The sequence below is a fragment of the Thalia democratica genome, chromosome 8 (assembly GCF_965202585.1).
Source record: "Thalia democratica chromosome 8, ktThaDemo2.hap1.1, whole genome shotgun sequence".
Taxonomy (NCBI): domain Eukaryota; kingdom Metazoa; phylum Chordata; class Thaliacea; order Salpida; family Salpidae; genus Thalia; species Thalia democratica.
This window is the reverse complement of record NC_139172.1, coordinates 4,799,111-4,825,626: the sequence shown is the minus strand read 5'-3', so window position 1 is coordinate 4,825,626 and position 26,516 is coordinate 4,799,111. Positions and strand designations below refer to the sequence as shown.

Here is a 26,516-nt window from a genome sequence, read left to right as displayed (position 1 = left end):
TTGAGGTTGTATAAAGCATAAAGTTTAAGTTGATAGTTTATTTTCTAAAAATATTAATATTATAAATATTATTATGTATACTTTGATTTTATTTGCTTGTTTGACATAACTACTAATAGTTATTTTTTTCAATAAATAATATTAAATATAGTTAAAGATTTTGCTTTCGCTGAGCGTATAGAAATATACTTGTTTTTATATATCAAGTTTAGTTTAGATGAAATATAATAATTTAGTTTAAATATTGATTTCATATAGAAAAAATAGTGTTTTTCTTTTTGCGAATAAGTTGATAATATTGATAATAAACATCTATATATTAATATATGTAAAGTATATTGTATGTATTGTATGTATTGTAAACAAGCGAATAACTGACAACATAAATCACTAATTTAATTTTATAAACAGGCGATCAGCGAACTCATGTTTAAAAATAATGTGTTTTAAACCTTATTTCTAACTTTAATTTTCTTACCAAAGTAGGCTTTTATTGTAATAATAAGCAACATTTAATACAACGTTTGTATTTAAGTTATAATTTTGCTTTCAATTTATTTTGAAGTATTCGTTAGGCTCATGCTCATTTAATTTATTAAACTCTCAACTAGGGTACTTTTTTTAGACTCACCTGGATTTAGTTAGGAAAAAATTAGGCATATGTTTTACTACTAAACAACAACTTTTATTTAGTTGATAAAATTTGCAAACACAAAAGCTAATTGCATCTAAACAAGCTGAACTAATTAAACAATGTTCATAGTTATGTTAAGACTTGCTGCCTTCTACCAGGGACTATTCTGTAAATCTAGTTGAATATTATTATTTTATATTATTGTTTTGAAGTTAGCTCAAAGTAGCAGTTACAGGTAAATGGTGTGCAGCTCAATGACCAAAAGGTTTTTCTCCACACCAATCCATTGACCTTAGTTGTGAGCATTTTTCTTTCACATTTTTCATTCTTTCTTTCTTCTTTCTCCTGTGAATTTTACCTATGTCCTTTTTTACAGAAAAAAGCCTAAAATTAGATCCTAGGACCTGATGTACAAAAAAATCTTTCAGTTACTGAGTTGTAAACCCATTAGATACAGTTTAACGTCGTGTCTAGGACAACACACCTTAGTTATCCAGTCTAAGTTTCAAAAAGTTACAAGCTCTAAGGCCCTATTTTATTAGGGCTTAATTTTACCTTTCTTTTCTATTTACTTTATTGTTTATTTTCTACAGTTTATCATGCAAATAATGTTTTGCTCAATAAGCTCCTCAGTTCTTATAACTTATCAAATTTTACAAATTGAATCATTATTTTTAAAGTTTATAAAGTGGGTTGCCACACACTCCAGGTATTCTAATAATTTGGAACAGTTTAGTATTTTTATAAAAACCTCAGGATAATTTAATATTTTTTGAAAATCTCATGCCTGTTTTTTATAGATCCTTAGTGATATTTAATTGAAATTTTGTCTAAGAAAACTTGTATCAGAACTTGACTTTTATTAGTATGCGATAAATATAAATGTCTTCTCAAAACTGTAAAAAAAACGTGATGAGTACTTTTATTCTGTGAGAGTATAAAATGACTTTCATCTAAGAAATATTTACTTATAATTAAATTTAAATTATACTAAGTAAGCTCATCAGCACTGATGGGTATATTGAAAGTTTTTGTTATCCCTATATGTTTACTCACATAATAATTTGTTTTACAAAGTTTTTTCAGCTTTATTTTAAAAATATTAACATGAAGTGATTATTACAGATTTCAGTAATGAAGGTTTCTTTATTTATATATGGTAATCACATTTCAGCTTTTTAGGTATTAAAAAGTTTAATTAGTACTCTTATTTAGATTTAGTATCATTTTAATATCAGAATTCTGTATTATAAGAAAGGTGACATTTCAACAGTGTACAAAGATCTTTCTTAACTTAGTAAAGAAAAATTTGTTCAAAAGTAGGCCTTAATAGTATATTATTAATATAGCTGGAAATTTCCTGTGTAATAAAATGAAGAGCTGTGGGCATTAAGTCTGATAAGAAAAATTTATATTACAAACATTAGTTTAGCATGTGTAATTAAAGAGAATATAAAGGAAGTTTCATGGCTTGTTTTGGTTTTCAGTAACTTTTATAATTTTTTTGGTTAATTTAAAGTTTAAAAAAAATCAAGAAGCTTCTCTATAAAATTTTAACTTAAGTTGTCATAATTTCTGCAAAATGTGTTTTTGTGATAATTGTTAAGAAAAAATTCCAGCAAAAAATTTGAAGGTTGAATTTTAGGGTCTCATACAGTTCACATCTGGATGGTTTTCAGAAAAATATATTCTGCCTTGCCCTATGCTTCTTCAGATTTGCATAATTTTTATAACCACCTTAGTGCTTAAAGTATACCAGGTTTATCAGCATTTTGAAATTTGGTGAACACTTATGGTCTTAGAGTTTAAACATTATTTTTACATTATGTACACTGAAAGTAACATCAGGTTCATCAGGTACACATGTCAGGCTAAGTCAAAACTTTTTAGTTAAAAAGCTTGAAAATTTTTATCTCCAATATAAAGATGAGAACCAGAGAGCTATTTGGATTGTTACTTTGTTAATTTATTTCTGAATAAGTGCTATAAATTTTTTACTTATATATATATTTAAACATACATCAAAATGGCTACAATTTTATTCCAGCTATTTTTGTAGCATCATAAATGAGCTAGCTATTTTTTGTGTTATTTAGATTTAAGACAGTTAAGTAAAGCTTATTTACTTAATAATTTGAGTCAGTACTTGCAATTAATTATATCAAAAAGTGTATAATTTAAAATCTAAAACTTAAATATATATGAAAAACTCCTATCATTAATATGCTAAGCAATTAATATTTAACTAAAATCTGTTTTATTTAAATATAAGCTAAAATAAGCACAAACTAATAAGTATTAAGGGAAATGTCAGTTTTAACTAGGGTATGTCAGTTTTAAGTTGTAAAATTCTGCATTTTGTTCACATATGTGTCATTTCAAAAAGTAAATTGCCCTTGTGAAATTCAAAAGTTTGAGAATTATTTTAACCTTTTTAGTTTTAAATGATAAAGTTATTCAGTTTTATAACACCTTAACATGTTTTGAATTTTTGTTAAACCTCAAATTAAAGATTAAGAAAATGATTTACTTAGCAAGAACTATAAAAAAATGATTGATTTGTAACCAGTTTTAATAAATAGTTTTTGAGTTAAGATTTGATTATTCTAACAACAGAAGCTTATTTAATAATAATTAGTAAGTATAGTGTTTAATTATGTAAAAATGTCAGCATATCAATAATATTTTGATTAAATTTTTAGTCGTTTTTTAGTCTTGAAATTAATTTAAATACTTTTGTTTTAAATCAAGAAAAAATGATATATTTTATAAAAACAACTTTTCTCACTTGAATTTTGTATAAGCAAAATAAGTGTTGTAAAACTAATTGTGTTTACATTAACAGAAAACATAGATAAGTATTTTTATAAATTATACGTCAGTTCCATTGGATGATGGCTAATATTTCAGCAGCAATAGAAATGGAAAAAGAAGCTCTTAAATTGATGAAAGTTAAAAGTATGTAGTTTTAAATGTTTTTGAATTTAAATGTAATTTTAAATTTTAATGGATACTACTTAGCTTCCATTTACTTTTATGAAAATGATTACAGTTTGTTTAAGCTTTATTAGTTTGTAAAAATATTAAAATTTATAAAATAGATTCAACAAAATAGTTCTGATCATAACATCTTAAAAGCTAGCTTTACAATTAGTTATAGATTTTATTAGCTATATTTTGTTTAAAAGTTTTAAATTTTGATCTCAAAAACATAAAAAAGAATTATTTAGGAATAACTAAATGAAGTATATTATATTAGTTTTACATTACATTTTAGGTTTGAGAGCACCAAATGAAAGAAAAAGCATAAAACAAAAAAAGCCAATAAAAATGTTAAACCAAAACTTGTCTGCTGAAACACCCGATTTAATGAATTTTGATGTTGAAATAAAACAAGAAAATTTTTTAGAAAGCAATTTTGATAACATGTGTGCTTCAGCACAAAACACAAAAGTTTCAACTACCACAAGTGAAATAATGTCACTATTTGATGCAAAAAACATTAGAGTTAACTCAAGCATGAGCTACAACCAGCTAGTGCAACCGATTGCGTACCCTTACAACAGAAATGTAAGCAGTATACATTCAGCTGGATATATAAACAACATGAATACTTTTTACCAACCACAAATGCCTCGTTTTTCATATCCGATGAGTTTTTCTAAACCTACTTCAACTGCAGCCAGTCAAGCACTGGAAACAAATGGTGCTACTCAAACATCTAAAAGTTCTGTAACTTCCCATATAGATAGTAAGTGATTTTTTAGTATCAAAGTTTTTATAATCTTACTAAAATAATTAGAGAAGCAAAAGTTATATGATTGTAAGCATGCTTTTTAAAATTAAGATATTATATCAACCTTTCACTAATAACTTTACAAAAAAAAATCTTACATATTATATCTTAAGTTTATTCAAAAATTGTAACTAAGCTAACAATGTTTCACCTATAAGGATTCTCAGAGCTTAAAAGTAGATGGATTATTATAAGTGATAGATTGTTAGCTTAGTTACAATCTGTTGAATAAACTTATAACATTTAAGCTCTCTAGTTTTTTTTACACAGTGTATAGATGAAGCACTTTAGTTCATATAGTTTTAGTATATGATTAGAATATAATTTAGTACAAGAACTTATTTTCTAATTTTTTCAGAAACATTCAGTGTAGAAGGAGATAGTTGGTCCAGTGCGTTCGATAAATGGTTTGAGACTTCAACCAACAAAAGTGAAACAAAAGTTAACATACCAAAAAGCCCAGTGCAACAACCATCTTGGATTGACCTTGATCCTCTTAAAGATAAATTTACTGCTGAAAGTTCAATCATCCCACAAGTTTGTCAATTTGTTTATATAAAGTATAAAATGAAAAACTGTATTTGTTAGATAAATGATAACTTAAATCTGTTAATATATTTTACTTTTGAATTATAATAATGTGTTGCAATAAGTTAGATATAGATTAATTGTATAAGTATATTATTCTGTTATTCTATATCTTGTTTTAACTTTTCTATCTGATTTCAATATTTTAATAACAAGTAGTTCATTGTGTTATCAAACTTTGTTCAAAGTATAATGTCTAAACACAGTTTCAATACTGAATATGTAAATTAAGTATAAAAAGTAGGCATCAAAATATATTTTTTTATTTTAAATTATAATTTTTTCATCAGTAATTTTTGTTTTCAAAATAAATTCAGTTTTCTGTATAATTTTTTATTAAGTTGTGTTTTTGTTAAGTCCTTTTTTTACTTTGGTGTTTTCCCGTATTTACACTTGATTAAGAGTATTCTTTTATTTTTTGCTCATATTTAAAAATAAATTATTCATAAGTTACCAAAGTTTTTTTTTCAAAAAGTGGCAGTCCTGTCAGCAGTATCAGCCTAGTTTTTAAGACTTTGATTGATAATTTTTTAATAAATTCTATTTATTTTAAACTTTTATTCTTTTTGTTGTTATTATAGTGTTTTAAGTATTCAATAAAATTAAATATATTTGTTCATATTTTTGCTCTTAGTTTTCATTCAGTATTTTTTGTTTTATATTTCACTAACTTAGACTGAATCAGACTAGTTTTTGATCATTAGATGACTAATATGTTCCTAGAATTGTGTTTTATCATTTTTTACTCTGAATAACTTGTTTTAGTCTAAATTTAAAGTTTTAGTTTAAAGTAATAAAATATTAAATTTTCAACTAAAAAAAATTAGTAAGAGCTTTGTTTTATTTAACATAGCAGTGGTCTATTGTTTTTACTTTATAAGCAATATTGTTAGATAATGTAAGTTTTATTTTGTTCATGTTTTAAAGCAGCTTAAAAAAGTACTTTTATGATTCTGCATAAGGTATACAGTATCGATATGTTTTATATTTTCAAACGTTTAATAATTGAATATGGTGCTCTTTTATAAAAAAAATCTAATTGTGTTACGATATAGTTTATTGAAAATTAAAAAACGCTCAAAATGTTTGGTCCACGGACCTGGTGCACGAGGAACCTTTCGGTTATCGAGTCTATACCACATATATGCCTTTTAATGTCTTGTCCAGGACGAGACTGTGCTGTTTTAATATAAGTTGGTATTATCTAAATTAATTGAAGTTTTAGCAAAACGAACTTAAGATTTTAAAGCTGTACTCTAATCACATACCAGTCTTTTTAAAGATAAGTGTTTGTTAATTTTTATTAGTCTGTGTTTTAGAAACTTTATAAATAAGTAATATACATAAGATTAGTTAGTTTCTTACAAACTTTATTTTATACAAATGTATTTTTAGTAGTGTAATTATTGAAGCTAGCTTGAATACTAACTACCGCTAATATTTTTTATCTTATCCTTTAAGTTTTGTTTTAAACTTAAGTTTTACATTTAGTTTTAAATTAATAAATAAATGTTTAAAAAACAACAAAAATTCTAGTGTTAATTTTTGATGTTTCTAGAAAAATCAAGTTGATGAACCGCCTGTCAACGCTGTAGTAGAAGATGACCAGTCTTGTGCACAAAATAGTAAATTGCAAACAAAAAAGATATCTGAAACAAAAACTTCAAAAAATGTAAATACTGTTTTTTGTTAGCTAAATTAACAAGTTAGACTAAAAAATATAACTGATATGATATGTTATATGGTTATTAAATTAAAGATTAATTAAGTTTTGCTTACTAGTTTAATTTTTTTAGTTTAGATCTTTGCAATATTTTACAGTCTATAGTTTTGTATAAACTTCTAAAGCTTTTAGTATATATTTTATATATGTTCAAGACAATTAATTTTTTAGTCAATTGAGTTATATATTCATATTTAGTATCAATAAGTTTCTTAAGGCTATGCTTAAAAGGCGTACTAGAGAAAAAGATAACTGAATTTAATATATTTTAAGTACTAATTTATGAAGGTTTATGTAATTGAAAAATGAATGTTGTATTCATACAGGAAAACTTTCAGTTGAGCGAAGTCGAGTCGTTTTTGGCGCGAGTCGAGGCCATTAGAAACGGGTTGAAAGACAGCAACCTTGGTCACGTGACCGCCCACATGACCGGGTCAGATCTTTTGCAAGGTTCAAACATGTTCAAAAAACATTATTACTTTTCGTTTGTAATTGTAATGATGAAGATAAATTTACAATGTATTAATTCAAGCAAATTTTTAATTAAATGTAGTTTTATTTTGTATAATATGATCAGTGTATTTGTATTATTTTAATATTGTATATATTTGTATATATATATATATAAGTTTTTAGAAATACTGATTCTAGTAAGTAAAAAGTTGTTGGGTAGAAAAATTTATTAACAAAATATGACTAAATTTAAATATGTTTAAATTAACTATCTGAGTAAATAAACATTTTTAGTATAAATATATTAGTAAAAAGTTAAATAAAGCACTGCTTTATAAGTGCATTCAACAAGACTGAAGTAAATCTTTGAAAATTATTTTTATCATATCTACAACATCAAAAAACAAAAGATTTGTTTCATAATTTTAAACAACAAAACTCAATGTAAAGTATGATTCGTTACCAGTATAATAATATAATATAAAACTTACCAATACTTTTTCAGTCAACGAGGTTAATGATGAACTTGTAGTAAGAGTATCCGTGTCTGCGAAGGAAATTCCCGAACCAGTCACCTTCGAGTGCAATGGTTACTTACATTTGTAATATTATTTTTCACAAACCTTTTGTTCATAGAAATATTCTGCAAAACCTTATTGTTTTCGTATTTTTGCAGAAAGCGTGCAAGTTTCAATTTAAAAAATATTCTTAGTTTTTATAGAACGTGAGTATGTATTCAAATTTTTGAGTTGTTAAAACAAATAGTTTATTATTGTGTCTAATATCTTGAACCGGTTTTAGGGTTTTAAAAGTAAATTAGTGTTTAATGTATAAAATGCATATGACAGTTTTTAATTCATTTAAATGCTAGTTCATAATTGTTATTTTCCACACAGCTAACTCAACTGTGCAACATATTGTGAGTCAGGCGCTTTGCATCGCTATGGAAGATATTTCCATGGTTTCCACTGAAGACTTCTTTTTTAAAATTTTGGGTAGACAAGAGTACCTTTTGAAGTGAGTTGATAAACCATATATAATGATTTAATATTTATTGTTTTATATTTGTTGAAATCAATTTTTTGTTTTTTAAATTACTATGTATTCAAATTTTTATATAAGGTGGTTTCAAGTTTGATGCATTACATTCTAAGTAAGATTTTTAAAAAACGCGTTTTTAAATTTGAGCATCAAAGCTTGTGTCTAGATTAAAGAAAAAGACACTTGTTCTCAACTAGAGTAATTTAATACTTAAAACATTATAAACAAAAACACAAAAAAACTTGTTATAATGCAGCGATGTGAAGCTGAGTTTGTACGAGTACGTGCAAGAGTGCTGCAAGTTCGAACAAGACGTTAAACTTCAACTGCTGCACAAAAGCGAAGTCGACACGTCCCTAAGAAGAACTGTTTGTTTCATATGTGCTTTTTAAAAATTAAACTCAAGTATATATATATATTATTGATATTTAACAATGGTGATGCGTGATGACGTCATATAAGAGGTGGAGAAACACACTGCTTAAATTTAGTTATACTACTTAGTATATTGAAAAGCTCCTCACTCCTATGAAGTGATCATGTGCCGCTATATATACGAAAAAGCTTTAACTTTGTTTTTTAACTAAAAGTATAAGAAATAGACTAAGTTAAAAAACTTAAGCCTTTTGTATTTTAACATACAATTGTTAACTTAGTTAATTTGAAACTATTAGCTAAGTAGAAATAGATAGTAAAATAATAATGTATAACAGAAAGAAGACGATGAAAAAACAGATACTTGTATTAAAACTTTTTTTGAAGGTATAGAGCAACAAAATATTTTAAGGTAGATTTGTTTTGTTTCTACCAAATTTTATATTCTATTTAAAAGTTTCTGAAATTTCTTACTTTCAACTTAAACTAATTTGGCTAACATTATTTTTACATACTTCCTGTAAAATTTTTGAAAGGAGGTTGAAATATTATAACAGATCGAAATTATATTGAGAGTAACTCGACTTTTAAAATATAAGTCTTACTATTAATAATATGTATAGTTTGTAAAAAAATAAAAGTTAAGCAACTAAACAATTTTGAATCTTTAATCCAACAATTAATAAACTAATTATGCCTAAAAGTTAAGAAAAGTTAACAAATAAAACTAATTGTATTTTTTTTGATGTTTTATTTTAAAGTTTGCAAAAATTAAATTGCCAAAAACTAAATTTTGTAAATACATTTAACTTCTGTTATATGATAAAAATAATTTTATGAATATAACTTGATAAACTGAATTAATTACTGTTTAACAGTGGTGACGACCAAAGCTTGAGATCTGAAATTAATATTCAGTCTAGATTGAACTCAGAGGGTTTAACAAAAGTAAGCTTAATTTTTTCATTGTTGTCTTTGTTATTGTTGTAAGTTTAGCGTACTATAGTTTATAGTACTATGTATATATATTTGATATAGTTAATAACTATGTTTGATTTCTGAGAAAATATTTATTTTTTATAGTTTTACTTATTTGTAAAGAATTTGTCGTATAAAGATACTTCAACTTAAAATGTATTTTTAATTTTACACTAGTCATACTTATTCAAGAAAATTTTTGACATTAATCGTATTTTATTTAAATAGAAACTTATTTATAATTAAAGATCTTTAAATAGAATGAAACTTTGTATAATGATAGAATCCTCTATAAAAAACTTTTGTTGTATATCTCAAAAAAATTCAAGTAAAGAACTCTAATAGCAGCCTTTGAAACCAAAAGTTTAATCGGCTTTATAAAATAGTTCTTGGTTAAATATATTAAGTATTATTTCAGGATTGTAAAATTGAAGACACAACGTCAGTTCAGAGATCTTATTCGTTGAAAGTCGTTTCACTCCACCGCATACCCAAGTGTTGGATGCAAGTGTAAGTGTGACGTCATAAAAGTTTATCGAATGTTTTCATAAATTATTGTCAAGTTTATACGTAATGCTGTAATTATAACTAAATTGAAAACAGTTTTTTTGAATTTTCTAACAATTGTTCAGGTGCTACTTGCACTAGTTATCAAAGCAAACTTTTGAGTAAAGTTAAGTGAAATGTTACTAATAGTACAAATATTCATACTATGACGTATTTAATAAAGTCAATTTTAATTAGTCAGTTTTTTAAATGCTAATGTGTAAGCATTTTATATTTTTCATTCAGTTTGCTGTTATTTAAAGTTTTTGATTTTTAAGACAATCATTTTGTTTGTGCAGGCAGGGTTGTTGTCTTTTTTCTTTTGCTTAGCTTTAACTCTTTTTAAATTTTGTCAATTTTGTTTCAAAAGTTTGAAAAATCAATAACTAAAAATAGCAGCAAACAAAACAGTATTTGTCAGTAACTTTACTCCTGGAAAATTAAAGTAGTCTTATTAACACAATCGCAAATGTTCATTAAATACATTACTTAGTTATAACAAAGTAAAGTCTTATAAAAGGATATAATTAATAAGCAAATACAGCCTTATAAAGCATTAAAATAGTGTATTCCTTACTTAGCATAATCATAAATATTCATCAAATACAATCACAAAAAGTTCAATAAAAGCTTAAAGCAAAATGTGTTTATTCTTTATAAGTATATTTGCAAATGACTTTACTTCTAAGCATTAAAATAAAGTATTTATTAGAAAATCCTTACAGGCACAACAAGTACAATGTGTCATGTTCGATATGGCACGGTGGGGACAAACTTTCTTTTGTCGCGTCACTGGACGATGAGATGCTCGATATGACCGGACACTTCCATCGACGTGTCGTGTGGAAGTTGAGGTTCATTTTGTACAATATTTTTATGATAAAAAAAAATAGGGTTCAGTATTAAAGCACTTGTTAATGTTGCAGTTTCTTTCTGTATATATTTTTTCCTGTGTAAAAATCAAATCTGTCCCCAAATTACACTTATAATTTATTTTTTTTACTAACAAAATGTGGCTATCTCTTGATAAAATAAAATCGCTATAGTGTTTATGCTTCTAGAAAGTTCATCAAAATCCAATTTAATTATAAAACCCACAGCCGAATACTGTTCGATGTGAACATATGCGACTTGCCGCTGGAGGCGATGTTGCGCGTCCAAATCCACGTGACCGACGAAAAAGGCGTTCAGCAAAATATGGCCTGGACGGACTTCCCCTTGTTCGATCATAACAAGTTTGATTTTCAAATATTTAAAAATTAGACAACTGTTTTTAATATAAGAACCATCTTTTGAAAGTTTAAAAACGTAATAAGTTTCTTAAATATCCTTATACTTTTCAAAACCTTACATTATGTATCATAGTTGAATATTATATAATTTCTACTTATTGACTTTTTATTGCATTTTCAAACTACTTTACTGTTCAGATAGTTTTAATTATACCAATTAATATTTTATTTGTTTAAGAAATTATTGATATATTAAATTTATAAATATTTAAAATTGTTTCAGAATATTGAAGAAGGGGGAACACCTGGTCGGTTTGTGGAATTGCGACAAGTTTCCCAGGAACGACGACAGAGTTTCCGTGTGTGACGTCACAAACACTTCATCGTTGATCATGCTCGACCTGAACCACGATGACGTGTTGAATGACGTCACAAAGAATAATGGCAGGTTGCTGCGATACCCGACAACCATCACTTCTTCTGACATCATCAGGTTTCGATTAAAACTTTCGTTTTATTTAAAGTAATATATTAATAAAACAGTAATAAATTAAAGAAACTATATTTTGAATGCATTAAAAGACAATTCTATAGATTTTAGGTATTGTAATTTTGAAAATTGAACTTTTGGGCTGTGAAGTTTACCCGTAAAACAATTTATATTCAATTTATGGCTCAATTTATATTTGAGTATGTTATTGACAAAATAAAGTAAACAACTATTAAGTTTGGTAGATTCGTTACTAATCGTTACTTTTACTAATAATTTTCGAAAGTTATAAAAATAAATTGTCTAACAAAGTTTTTTTTTATAACTTAATTTGTTAAATAAAACTTTTTAAATTAAAATAAATGGTCGAATATCTGAATGACTTTGATCGATTTGCCTGCAATGATTACATGAATAAGATGGTCTTGTAGCTATCTAAATATTAATAAAAAAGTATTCAGTCACCTTAATACTACAGTTATTTTTACGTATTTAATACAAACAAATACGATATTTAAAAGTTAATTACACTGCTACCATCTGATACTACACCAATGGTTTTTTTTTCATTATAACCAGTAACTTCTGAAAGCAAAATATATTTGTAAAGTGGTTGTTAAACAAAATTTCCTACAGTAGGTCTCCCCGGGCAACAAGGAAATTTTCATCAGACAGCAACGCTAGCAGACTGAAGAAGAACTTGAGAGAATTGCACAAGTACGGTGGATCGGCTGTTGATTTGAATAAAAATAAAAAGAACGAAATTTGGAGCATGCGACAAACACTGATCGAATCTAACCTGCTTGATGGTAGTTTAATGTTGTTTTTTCTAAAGTATTTGTAAAGTGAAAGCATTTAATTTTGTTTAAACATTTGAAAAGTATTGGAAACATGTTTAAAAAAACAGAAACTACGTTTTTATTTATTTTTTTATAATATTTATTTTAATATTTTAATAAATATTTTAAAAAATAGGTCTTATTCAAGTAGAATCTATTTGAATAAGACCTATTTACTACAGCTGAGGATCTCCTATATGCAAGTATAGGAATGAAACATTGTTTTGTTAGTTATAAACTGTTAAAATAAATATTGGATATAAATCTCCTTAAAGACATTTAAGTCGAGAACTTTAATTTGTTTAATTTAAAACAAGTTACATTATTATTTTATTTTTTATTTTTAAATTCTATTTTCAAGTTACTTAACATACATTTTTATAGTCTCAGTTGCATACTTGATTTTAAAAAGTGCTTGAATATAATAATTTTGTAGTGTAAGGTAAGAGTATACTGATTCAAGCAACCAGGTTTTTTATAATTAAACAAATATACAGGAAAATCTCTGCCGTTTTTCCTGCTCTGTTGTCCTTCTTGGAGCCGATCCAAGCCTCATTTGAACGAAGCGTACCAGCTGATTTCTTCAATTAAAAACCCGCCTCTTCCCGAACAAGCACTCGTACTACTCACTCCAAAGTTTGATTTCAAGATTAATAATAGTTTAAATTTAGTTATATATATAATAGTTTATTAATGATGTAAAAGTATCTATCTTCCGTTTTAAACAATTTGTTTCATTTATTAAACATCTTGTAGTTTTTATCTCAATTTGGTTTAGTATTACTGATAAAAATGTAAACCTTTAAATTTTAAACTACCTTCAAACTAGTAATAAATATTTAGTAAGTATTTTAGAACTAATTTTTTAACAATATTGTATAGTATAAACACATAAAACATATGTATTGTTAACTAATTGCCCCTCTAAATTTATCCAGTTTCGCCGACTCAATAGTGCGATCGTGCGCGGTCGAGTGGCTCCAAAGTGCGAGCGATTGTGACGTGTACACGTGGCTACCACAACTTGTGCAAGCGTTGAAATTCGAACCTTGGCTCAACAACGACCTGAGTTCGTTTCTGTTGAGGAGATCGTTGGGTAACATCCGCATCGCACATCACTTGTTCTGGTTGGTTGAATTTTCAATGCATCATATGATTTATTTGGTTTAAAAAAATATAATAAAGATAATGAAAAAATTCACAGCACTCTTCTTTTTTTTATTAAACTCAAATGTGTTTCTGAAATTTAGCTTCTCTTAGACTTTCATAGCTCCGTTGAAGTGTGGTAACTTGTTACCACAAAGAAACATGTGTTAGCTTAATAAAGAAAGAGTAAATTTGTTATTATATATTCTAGTTAACTTGCTTCGCTAGAATCAACGATTAACTATAAACTTTGAGTATTTATGATAAAGATACTATTTTTTCTCAATACCCTTTCTCAAAACACTAGAAAATAATGGTTTAAATACAACATAAATATTTTTTCAATGAATTTTCTCAATGATGTTTTTAAATGAATTCGTCCTACTAGATAGAATAAAGCATATTTTAAATTTTTATTGGTCGAGTTATCTGTTTAGCTTTATTTCATTAAATTAAGTTTCAAACAAAAGAGTTTCGCACATAAACCGTTGAATTTTTTATCGTTATTCTTAAAAAAATCAAGCTTATGTATAAAATATTGATCTATATGTCATAGTAAACAAATGTAACATTTTAAAATTATAAAAATAAAGCTCTAAAATATGAATTTAATTTAGATAATTTAAAAACAGATGATAATATTTTAAGGCAGTTTTGTAAACTATAAGCGTAAAAGCCTAATGTTTTTATGTCCTCAGTTAATTTAAAATACAGTCATGTAAAAATGATATTATACTAGTCGATGTATGTATTTTACTTTAAATATAACTAATTTAAAACATACATGTTTTTTACAGGTTGTTGCGAGAAAACGCGACAAACAAGATGTTCAGCAGAAGGTATCTCATGCTGAAAAACGCTCTTCTGTCGACTGTTGGAGAGAGCATGAGGAACGAATTCCGCATGCAGGAAGAGTTCTTACAGAACATCAACAAGTACTAGATAATTATAAATAAATAACTATTTGAATAAGATTTATTTAAGCACTGACGAGGTCTTTGACCGATTATACATTTATAACAATTATAAATGAATAACAGTAGTTTAGTATTAAATTATTTTGATATTATGTTTAATTTGGATTATTTCCAATAAATTTTTTTCTTGGTTGTTGATGTTATATCAAAGTATAAAAATGTCTAAAATATTATTAATGATATTTATATTTATCCGTTTTTAATTAGAAAAATATTAAAAGGGGTAAAAGAAATTGGGTATTAGGTAATTTGTATGTTATTTTGATTTATAAAATTTAAAATTATCTTAAATTGTTTTTTTTTTTATAATTCTATTTTACCTTACTATCAAACATACTTGATACCTTTTATGCTTGAGTTCATGTAAATTATGTTTACTAGGTTTGAAAGTTTTATGTTGTTCACTTTTTCATAGTTCTTATAGCATTACTCAAAGTTTAGCTCGACTGTTTTATTACGATAATGATTTTTATTTAAACTATATATTTTTTGTAAAAATTAATACACTTTCATTGCTAAAATTATTTTCAAAGTTATATCGTTACACAACAAAAGATTAGTACAATTAAAAAGTTTTAATTGACTTATAATTTTAACAGAGTTGCGGAACTAGTGAAGGAGTCCAAGGACAAAACGCAAACCCTGCAAGCGGAGATGAGACTAGTGAGCAACTACATAGAGCGAACAAACACAAACAGTAGAGGCTTCAGGCTGCCCACTAACCCGGCTTGGCAAGTTGAAAATGTCGATGTCAAGGTAATAATTATTTATACGATGTTAAATATTAGTTCAAAATACTCTAAAACTCAGTCAAATTAACATTTTAGTTTGTAAATAAAATAACACTTATAAGTATTTTAACGATTTTTGTTAACATTTTTATTAAGTCTCTTCAATAATAGTTTTTATTAGAATTTTTCATATAAGTAACCTTATTTTGTTAAAACACTTCTAATCTTTCTGATCATGTTTGTATAAAGTACAAAATTAAGCATAGGTATTAATTAAGCTAAGTGTATTTATTTTTTTTCTTTAAAAATGTTATTATTTGTATAAATAAATATAACTTCTACCTTAAGTTTTAATTTCATTTAAAAGTAATAGTTTATATAGTTATTTATTTAATTAGTATATTTTAATTTTAAGCTGATCTTACTATTAGATAATAAATGTGCACTTCAAGTTACATAAACTACTAATTAAAAATTCTGAACTTTCAATTATTGCAAGATAAAGAAATAAATTGTTTTTTATTACTTAAAAAAGAGAGAGAGTAAGCGTAATGAACTAATAACAATGAGCCTACATAATTTTAAAGCATAATAGCTCATAAATCAGCTTGAAATTAACTTTGTAGACTTTTTGCGTAGAGTATTAGTATGTGTTTCAAAAATTTTTAAAAAATAGATAGTTAGAAAAAATAAATAGACTTATTTGTTTTGAATAATGATGCATAGTTTGCATGTAAACACTAGTTTTGTATTTAATTACGTATTAAAAAATGTTTTTAGTTTCTTTCCTAAATTTAATCTCAAATACATTCTATATAGCGAAGAGTAAAATTTATATTAATAAATTGATTAACAAAAAGAACTATTTGAAAATAGTTTACTTTTTTATATAATCTGTAAGTAGTTTCTTTAAATGGATTGTTTAATAAGTCTTAATTAGTTGCTAAACTGTTGTTACTTCTTAGTAATACTTAAATTCAAATTATTGTAAATTTGGTTTATGGTATACAGTCTGACTTATTTTAGTTTATTAGTAATTAAAAAATTAACATTAACTGTTTATTCTTCAAAACTATAACAAATTTACATAAGATCTCAATAATAAAATGTCTTTAAAAAAATAATTATTGCAGTTATAATAATTAAAAGTAGAACATTTAAATTGAAATTTTTTTATTTCAACAGTCCTGTTCATACTTCACTTCAAACGCTTTCCCAGTTAAAGTTTGCATGAAAAACATCGACTCCAACTACTCAAACTTCAACGTTTTGTACAAGGTTGGTTTGTAAACATTAATTTCAAAGCTGACAATGAAAATTTTAATGCGTAATAATGTGTATTTGTGTTTTAATTATACAATTTAGGTGACGTTTAATTTTTTACACGCAAAGCAACTGTTTGAAAATTAATTATTGTTTTAATGAAATTTAAATTTCTCTTTGTATTTACTTTTTAATTGAACTCCTGAAACTTAAAATTTTTGTTTTGTAATGATAGATGTAAGTAAAATATAAAGTGTTTTTAGTGTTTTAGCAAGAAAAGTTTTTTGATTAAGTAAACTTTAAATAAATTGCTTTCTACTCATTTTTCCATACATTTTTTGATAAGTTATTATAAAGATTTTAAACAAGTTAGTACAGTGTCATTGATTATATCAAAAATAAATATTTTTATATTGTCATATTGTTTAAGAACCATAGAAGGAGATAATTATTTATATTTTACAAAATAAAGATTAGTACTTAAAAGCTTTAAATATCAAGCATAACTTAATTATACAAATCGATTTTTTTTACTTAATTTATAGAAGTTATTAGTTGTGTACTAAACGTACAAGCTTATGTATCTATTAATCAGTTGTCTCAGAAATGCTGAATAATTTTTAGGAATTCATCTCTTTTTGTTATTAGATTAAGGTAATCAAGTACTTGTAATTTTTGTTGCATGATTAAAACGAAAGAGCTTAAAACCGATTGTTATCTAAAACCATAATAGAAGGTAAATCTTTTTTTTTCATTTTGTTCCGTTTTGGTTTGAATTTTTGTACAAAAAATTCAATTGAAAATGTTTGGTTATTATTTAAAAACTAGTCAAACTTCTTAATGAGGTATAATACTATTTCTAAGAAAAAATAAAAAATATCAAGCAAGTTTAATAAAATACCAATCCATAAAATCTTCACAAAAAGAGCAAAACAATATTGTTATAATAATTCAGATAGGTGATGATTTGCGACAAGACGCGTTGACAATGCAACTGATCAGGGTGATTGAGAGAATGTGGATCAAAGAGGGCCTCAACTTGAAAATTGTCACTTATGATTGCCTGCCCACTGATAACAGCACTGGTAAAATAAAATAAACTATAATACATTCAGATAAAGCATTAAGAAAAAAAATTTAAGATTGAAAGCAAAGTAATTGCACGTTTTATCCTAAACGTAACTAATTGAAATCATTAGAGTACAATAAAAATAAATTAATACCTTTTGTCATTAAAAAATATTTATTTAAGTTCAAATGTTTTAGTTTAAATTATATGTTAATTTTTTTTTTTCATGTAAAGCTAAAGAACCATAGTTGGTTCTAATGTTAAAAAACAAGGTTTGACCCATTTGAAAATCTTTAAAATAAAAGCACTCGTGCAAAACTACCTATTTATTCTTTTTAAAATTTACAATATGCTATCCAGTTATGAGTAAGTGATAGTGCTAGTTGTGATTATTTTAACTATTTTAAACAAAACGGTTCACAAATGGCCTTGCCTATTAACTTATGTCTTTTCTTGGTTAATTATAAAATGCTGAAAATACTTTAAATGCACAATTTTAAATTAATTTGTTATATTATTTTGTTTGCTTAGTAATAAAACATGTTTACTGATTTTAAATCATTTTTTAATTTGTTTACGGTCTATAAATTTCAAGAATATATGCACTTCTATTTTAAAAAAGAATTTCAAGCAAATTTATCAGACTATTTTGAATTGATTTGTACTAAATCTTAGTTTTTGTTTTAATATATTTATGTAATGTATCCTAAATATTCTTAGAAAAATATCAAAGGAAAGTTTTTGAACTAAATTTAGGTTTTATTGAACTGGTATCTGATTCAAAAACTCTTCGTGAAATTCAAGCTGGTTACGGTCTTACAGGAGCTTTCAAAGATCGACCGATAGCTGAGTGGTTAGGAAAATATAACACAAATCCTACCAGCTTTGAAAAAGTAAGCTTTAGTTTAGACATATTTTAATTTGTTTACTTTAAAGTGATAAAAGATCGCTGACTTTAATTTTATAATTGCTATCTCTTGATAAAAGCGTATTAAAATGTAGTTTTACTAAAACCGAAACAATTTTGATACCAATAAAAATTTACTAACTTTATAAATTAAGTATTTTCAACATAAAGTAGTACAAATGTTTTATTTAACAGATTCTTAAGCAAAAAATGTTTCAATCTAGCTTTTTTAGAGATCGTCAACTATTAATTGAACCTTATTGAAATAGATTTATAGAAAAACTAAATTTATTTTTGAATTTAACTTAAACAAAAGCTGACGATCTCTAGTGTGAACCAAACCATTATTTTGTTTTTAGAATATTCTGAATGAAATATTGTTAATCTGTTCTCTTATTTATAAATGCATATACAAGTTCAGAAGTCATTTAATGTTCGACTTAAAAATAAGTTCTTATAAACTGTTTATATCTAGATCATGACTCTTATTAATTCCAAAAAGCATAGTTTTTAATAGTTTAACAATAAGTTTAACAATTGACTGCCATATAAAATTGGTTAAATTTATAAACTAGTTTACCAACATATTTCCACTTTAACTCAAAACCATGTTACAGGCAGTGGAGAACTTCACATTGTCTTGTGCGGGGTATTGCGTTGTGACATATGTGTTGGGTATTTGTGACAGGCACAACGACAATATTATGCTGAAGAAGAGCGGACACCTGTTCCATATTGACTTCGGAAGGTTTCTCGGACACGCACAAATGTTCGGAAATATTAAAAGGTTTGTTAATATAATCTTAAACTTAACAAAACTGCTGCAAAAAAAAATCTCAGTTTCTTTGTGCCATTTAAAGCTGTGTTTAGTAAAATTTAAAAAAAACTGATAAGAGTATTCGTCTCTTTTTTTTGATAGTTTTAAATTGACTTAAAGATGTTTTCAAAACTCAATTACTTGCTTGAGTTATCTTTGAATACGCTTTCTGAACCATTTTACACATTTATTATAAATGACTTTTTTTTTACTACTAAAACTAAATTAATATTTTTTATTAAAGAGACAGGGCACCATTCGTATTAACATCAGATATGGCTTATGTTATCAACTAATTAAATTTTATATATTTCAGAGACAGGGCACCATTCGTGTTAACATCAGATATGGCTTATGTGATCAACGGGGGAGACCGACCTTCATCCAGGTTTCATGATTTCATTGATCTGTGCTGTGAGGCGTTCAACATAATCAGAAATAAATCTCACGTCATTCTCAACCTGCTTTCATTAGTAAGTATATGCAGTAAATTGGTTGTCTAAAGGTGTATTAAATGTTTTTTTAAGATATTTAGACTCCAAACATATGTACACACTGTATTTGAATTTTGAAAAACAAATATCAATACAGATGCTGGATTGCGGTATACCCCAGTTGGATTCAACGAAGGGACTTCATTATGTGTACGACTCACTAGCTCCAAATTCCACCGATGATGAGGCGACCGCCATGTTTACCAAGTTCGTTTTTTTTTGTGATTTTTTATGTGTTTTAAAATTTTGTTTAGTTTATGTTTATGTTTAGAATTAAATTATACTTATAAGAAAAGTTTTAATTTAGTTAAATTATAACGACAGTTTTAAAAAGTTAGGTTTATCTTACTTCTGTTATAATAGTATTAAATTGAAACAAAATACGTTTAAAGTATTAGTAGCTTGTTGGTCCATAAATTAAGCAAACAACAGAAAAAAAGTTTTCTTAAAAACTAAATGTTTTTCGAAAACTCATAGTCATTTATACCTTAATAAATAAATAAAATATATGAGCTTACAAAAGCTTTATATACATAATTATTCTTAAATGATACGTATCACTATATAACATATGAATATACTTATATCGGTTTAATCTTATGTCAATCAAGTATACAATTTATAAGTTAAAAAGCTATAGGTTCTAGTAACTTTAAAAATAGTCCCAACATAAATTTTAATTTTAAACAAACAATCAAACTTACTCACGCAGGTTGATTCACGCATCCTTGTCGTCTTCTTTCACCAAAATAAATTTTTTCATACACAATTTGGCGCAATTGCGTTTTGGCTCGGGAGGTCAGGGTGATGATGACAAGAAGTCGCTCTCCTTTTCGCCCACTGTTCGCCCGTACAAACCCGAGGAAGGGAAAGTTGTGGGCGTTGAAGTGGTGACCTGCTACAAAACATATCACCCGGAAAAAGTTTATGTAAGTTAATGCTGTTTGGTTGTATTTTCTAAAGATTTGTACTTTTTTGCATATAGTGGAAGTTGAGCAGAGTAACTGAAAACTTCCCACTTTTTTTCAAACCTCTAAATAATATTTGTTTAGACAAACATCTATTTAAAGTTTACATATGCAATTACAAACTTTTGAAATAATTATGTATACTGACATTAATTTTCAAACATAACAGATGTTCAAGATGCAAGTATCACGTGACATGCCACACTCAGACGGAACGAGCCACATTAAAATAACAACAATCACCAGAACTTTCACCGAGTTTCAGGAACTCCACACCAAACTACTTAACTTCTTTCAACCTCACGAATTACCCAGGTATACATATAATAACTTTGAAACTTTTTTGGTGTTGTTTAAAAGTTTTCCAAGTGTACAGTAGTCTTTTTTAATTGGTTGAAGTGTCTTAAACTTTTTTTGGTTACAGCTTTCCAAATGGAATGATATTAGGAAGGTCACAAGTAAAAGAAGTGGCAGTTAGAAGACAAATAAAGCTGGATACATACCTGAAATACTTGTTCAATTCAAGACCTGAAGTTTCACAGGTAAGATATAGCACTAAAATAAAAAAATATACCTAGTAAGAATTCATTAGATTTTAAATTCTCTAAGAATATATAAAAAGTATATTAGTTATTTATATTTACAGTGATTAAATATTTATAACTGCATTGTGTTATAAAATTTTTAATGTTGATTAACAATGAAGTAAATATTCCACAGCACGATCTGGTTTACACTTTCCTGCACCCGATCTTGCGTGACGAGGAGAATTACAAGCAATCCCTTCCACCGTCCCTGTCAATAGAAAGTTCCTCACCCCTGCTGAACGACTCACCAGGTTTCAACCAGGGACAGATAAAAATATCGCTGCAGTACAAGAACCACGCGTTGTACGTCATGATCATGCACTGCAAGAACTTGGTTTGTTTAATTACTTTTAATTTTTTGTTGTAAATAATGGAAATAAGTAATTAGATAAATATTAATAGTTGATAGATTGTAGACTTGAAAATAGCCAGGCTACTTCTCACTAATTTTATTAAGCAAAAACAAACAATACTTGATCATATTTTAATTAAGTTTAACTCGGAATATTGTTTTACAAATTACAACTATAAATAGTGGTTAAAAAAAGTTTTTATTTATAGTTTTATAGTTATTTGCCTTAACTAAAAAAGAAAGCTCTATTTACTGGGCTGTAAAGAGCTTATTTAAATAGAGTTTTGCAATTTAAATATTTTATTCACGACCGGTTACGGTGGCAAAAAATTGCAACTTTTTCAAGCAAATTAAAATATTAAACGTTTAGTATTTAAATTTAGAATATACTAGATATTAATGTTTTAATTTGCTTGAAAAGTCGCAATTTTTTTCCATTGAAACCGGTCGTGAATAAAATATTTAATTTGCAAAACTCTATTTATTCACAGTTTTAAAAATTATCTTTAACTTAAAAAACGATTTAATTTTAAACTTAGAAATAGCATTTTAATTTTAATCACATATAATATAAATGAAAATACCAAATTTAAACAGAAAATGCCGGAAGGAACATATCCGGATCCGTATGTAAAAACCTACTTGATACCCGATTTACAGCGCCTTACCAAAAGAAAAACCAAAGTACAGCACAAAACAGTCAACCCCACCTACAATGAAATGGTTTGATTTTTTATTAGAATTTACACCATAAATATCAGAACTTGAAAGTATATAATAAGACACGATCTTTAATAGTATTAAATCTAATAGTAAATCATGTAACTAATAGAAAAGTAGTAATAAATTTAAACGATAATTTTTTTTAAATATAAGTGCTAATTTAATATAACAACTTATAAATTTTTTATTATTTCAAATTAATACAAAGAAAAGAAATTTTTTGTTCTTAATAATTATAAAGCAATTGTTTTCAACTGTAATGATGTAAATAAATAAATGACGCATAAACTTAAAAAAATCTATGATACAAAAGTAAGTTGGTTAATAATCTTAAACTTTAGCAAACTGTTTTATATAAATTACTATATATACCAAATTGAGATTGATTGCAAATGTTTTCTTCACAGTTGGTGTACAACATGTCGCTGTAAATAAATAACGCATTAACTTTTCATAAATTTATGATGGAAAAATAAGTTGGTTAATAATCTTTAACTTTATCAATTTAAATTAAGTAAATTACAATTTATATTAACTTGAGATGGTAATACATAAAAAAGTTAATACAAAAGTTTGTTTACAAATTGGTTGCGAATATTTTCTTCACAGTTGGTGTACAACATGTCGCTGCAGGAGATCAAATCTCGCAAGTTGTTCTGCGGGGTGTGGGACCAAGCTAGGTTGAGGGAGAACCACCAATTAGGTTCAACCATAATCAACCTGCAACCCGTGACCAGTTCGGACAACTCCATGGTGCAGTGGTACACGTTGACCAGCAACTCTTTGACGTTTGTTGCTAACTGACGTCACAATTGAAAAATTAAATATAGTTGCTAACCTATGCACTAGTAGCTGGAAGAATGTTGTTCAAACGTCCCATGACACTTTTTAATTTAATGAAATTATTGCAATTAGGAGAATGATTTAAAAGTTCTTGAATTTTGGTTTTAGTGTATTTTAATTATATATTTATTTTTTTTAGAAACTACATTTTCACAGTAGTTGTTGTCTTGAAAATTTTATTGAACCAAAAAAATATTTTTTTTTTAAATTTTTGAAAGTTATCATTTATATACTTTTGAATTTTTTATGAAACCAAAACATTTTGTTTTAGTAAAACATTTAATTTTTTAACGTACAAAATGTATTTGATTAAACTAGTTTTAGTATTTTACTTGCTACTTGACCAAAAAAGAATCTTTAATTTAATTTTTTGAGCATAGTTTTTACAATTTATGTTCTCGAACAGTAATTTATAAGATAGTTTAGTTATTTTTTGATTGCAACATTTAAAAAAAACTTATTTTTAGTATTTAAAGTATGGCAAACAAGCTTTATGATAAAGTGTTTTTTTTTGATAAGCTTTAAGTATTTTCAGTTTTTTTCTACTGTGAATTATACTGTGATTGAGTAAATAAAATACTTACTTATCCATATTTAGAAAACATAAAAAATAACATATTTATACGTCTTTTGTTTAATCCTTAAATATAAAACGATTACATAGCTTAAAAAACAGGTTTAATTTTTTCTTCTTTTTGGAATGTTTCTGATGAAAAGTAATTAATCTTCGTTTGAAAAAAAAAAGATAACAATGAGTTTTTTGCATAAGTTTGAACTTGTAACATACTTCTCTGTTAATTGTTGTTAAAGTGTATGTTAATAAATTTTAAATCTTCAAACTTTTATGTAAACATTTAAAAGTTCAAATCGTTTTGAGATCTTTATCCATTCTTATTTTTAGTTTATATTGTAACATATTAGTATATGTTATTGATTAGTTTATATATACTTGGAATGTTTACAAAAAAAAATCAAATTTTAGATTTTTTGCAAATACTTCTTTTACCGTCAACTGATTTCAAAAAGGCACACTGATTCAAAATGTTTATTATTTTTTATACAGAGTTGTAACTTTTAAACAGAAACGTTCTGTTGTAAAACTTTAAATAAAACTTTGTAAAATGTTGAAGCTAGTACTTTGGATTATAGCTTGTGACATTTAGATTGTTTTTGATAAATGCTACTATTAGTAGAAACTTTTGTGCATGTTTAAATTTTGTTGCAAGCTATCTTTGACTTTTAAGTATTTAACATGATGCTTTTTAAGTTTATTATACTTTAAGTATTCTTTTTTATTAAATTTAAGAGCTTTTGAACATTTTGTTTTGATAACAGTGTTGTCCTATACTTATCCAACCTTATTATAATCCAAGATTTCACTCAAACAAGACTTCAAAAATAAAGATTTTATAAGTGCTTTTAAAAGCTTTAGAAATTGAAATTTAAAAAAGCTTAAACGCTTTAAAAAAAAATTTAAATTATCAAACTATCCTTTGAAACTTTCTACGATGTTTTTTGATTTTGTTTGACAAATTTGGTGCTGTTGTTTTCAGTTTTTGTTGCAAATTTTTTTAATTTCAAATCATATTGCATTTTTTTTAGTTATAATAAGCTGAATGCATGGTACGGCTTATACCAAGTTATTTTAAAAGTGCGCTTTTATTTGATTTGTTTCAATTTTTTTATCATGTCCACTTTCGCAATCACTTCTTGATATTGTTTCTGCCCTTTATCAGTTCTTCCTTTTCGTGAAAATAAATTTAAACTTTTGAATATGATCAACACCGATGTTAAAAACACATAATTATAAACTATACAAACAATACAAGTTTTGAAATTGTATGTTATTTTTACAACAATATGTTTACAAGCTGAAGTTTTTTCTTAAATACTTCCTTGTTATTCTCATTTTTTATCAGAATATAAAAAAGGGTTAAGACTAATTACATAAAAATAAGTTTTAAGAGTTTAATAAAGATCTATAGCAGTCCATACTTAATTTAAAAAATTTTGTGTTTGTAAAACTTAGTAATAAAAGAATTTTAACAAACAATTAATACATTTAAGATTAAAATAAAATAATTTTTCAAATAGGTTCATACATATTTTTTGAAGTGTATATGTTTTTTAAAACTAAGCTTCTTACGTATGTTCAGTATTTTATTTAACAAGCCTAAAGTTTAAGATTATAAAATTATGTGACAAAATTCTGTTCAAGTTTTAATTTTTCGAGAGTCTTCAAAGTGTTGACCAAGTTTTTTAGTCATGCAATTTTTTCCCGATACACTTTTCTAGTAAAACTGTCATAGTTATGGTGAGGTTTTGGTACGCGTTTAAGTAAAGGATCTTTAAATAAAAAAAAGGTTACAATAAGTAAACAAACTTATTAAAACGTAACGGCTAAAAGAACTACTTGTATTCGAAGCAGGCCTACAAATAGGCCAGCTCTTTAAAGCCTCTAGTTTTTAATTTTTTTGTAAAAAGTATAAACTTCTAAGAGTAGTGAATACAACTTATGTAGTATATTGAAATGTTAGACTTAATTATCTGGAATATTAATGATACTTCTAAATAGTCTTTGTCTGGAGTTTCTATTGTGACATTATAAACTAACATAGGTGTTTATTTTATCTCAAACTTGATACTATGTATTGTGCAGCATTATTTCCAAGTGTATTTTCAGTGTTTCCAAGTTTCATCAGTCATACTATTAGATAGTGTCACAATAAAGACTCTAAACAAAGACACTTTTGATGATTAATAAAAGTTTTATTTTTATACAGTATACAAGCATGTTAACTATTTTATTTAAACAACCTCTGTCAAAAATTGTTTAAAAAACAAAATCACTAATATTATTTTTGGATATTTTATAACATTGTGTAGTAATTCAAGTGGTACTCTATTTTATTGGTTAAACAATATAGTTTTTAACTGTGGTTGT

General features: G+C 26.0%; 1 protein-coding gene across 1 annotated transcript; it reads left to right on the top strand.

Annotated features, from left to right (window-relative positions):
* Positions 1-3,477: 3,477 nt before the first annotated feature.
* Positions 3,478-23,751, top strand: LOC145841869 (phosphatidylinositol 4-phosphate 3-kinase C2 domain-containing subunit alpha-like). Its single transcript, XM_082949160.1, has 31 exons — positions 3,478-3,592; positions 3,912-4,385; positions 4,789-4,967; positions 6,577-6,690; positions 7,068-7,191; positions 7,700-7,783; positions 8,091-8,211; positions 8,492-8,603; positions 8,949-9,022; positions 9,489-9,558; positions 10,007-10,098; positions 10,860-10,988; positions 11,235-11,369; positions 11,650-11,859; positions 12,493-12,665; positions 13,193-13,331; positions 13,634-13,822; positions 14,639-14,776; positions 15,418-15,574; positions 16,735-16,827; positions 17,768-17,897; positions 18,638-18,774; positions 19,406-19,575; positions 19,922-20,078; positions 20,197-20,306; positions 20,812-21,028; positions 21,237-21,382; positions 21,492-21,609; positions 21,788-21,988; positions 22,604-22,729; positions 23,339-23,751. Exons 1-31 carry the CDS (start codon positions 3,526-3,528, stop codon positions 23,531-23,533), a joined length of 4,581 nt encoding a protein of 1,526 aa, XP_082805286.1. The 5' UTR covers positions 3,478-3,525; the 3' UTR covers positions 23,534-23,751.
* The last annotated feature ends 2,765 nt before the right edge of the window (positions 23,752-26,516 follow it).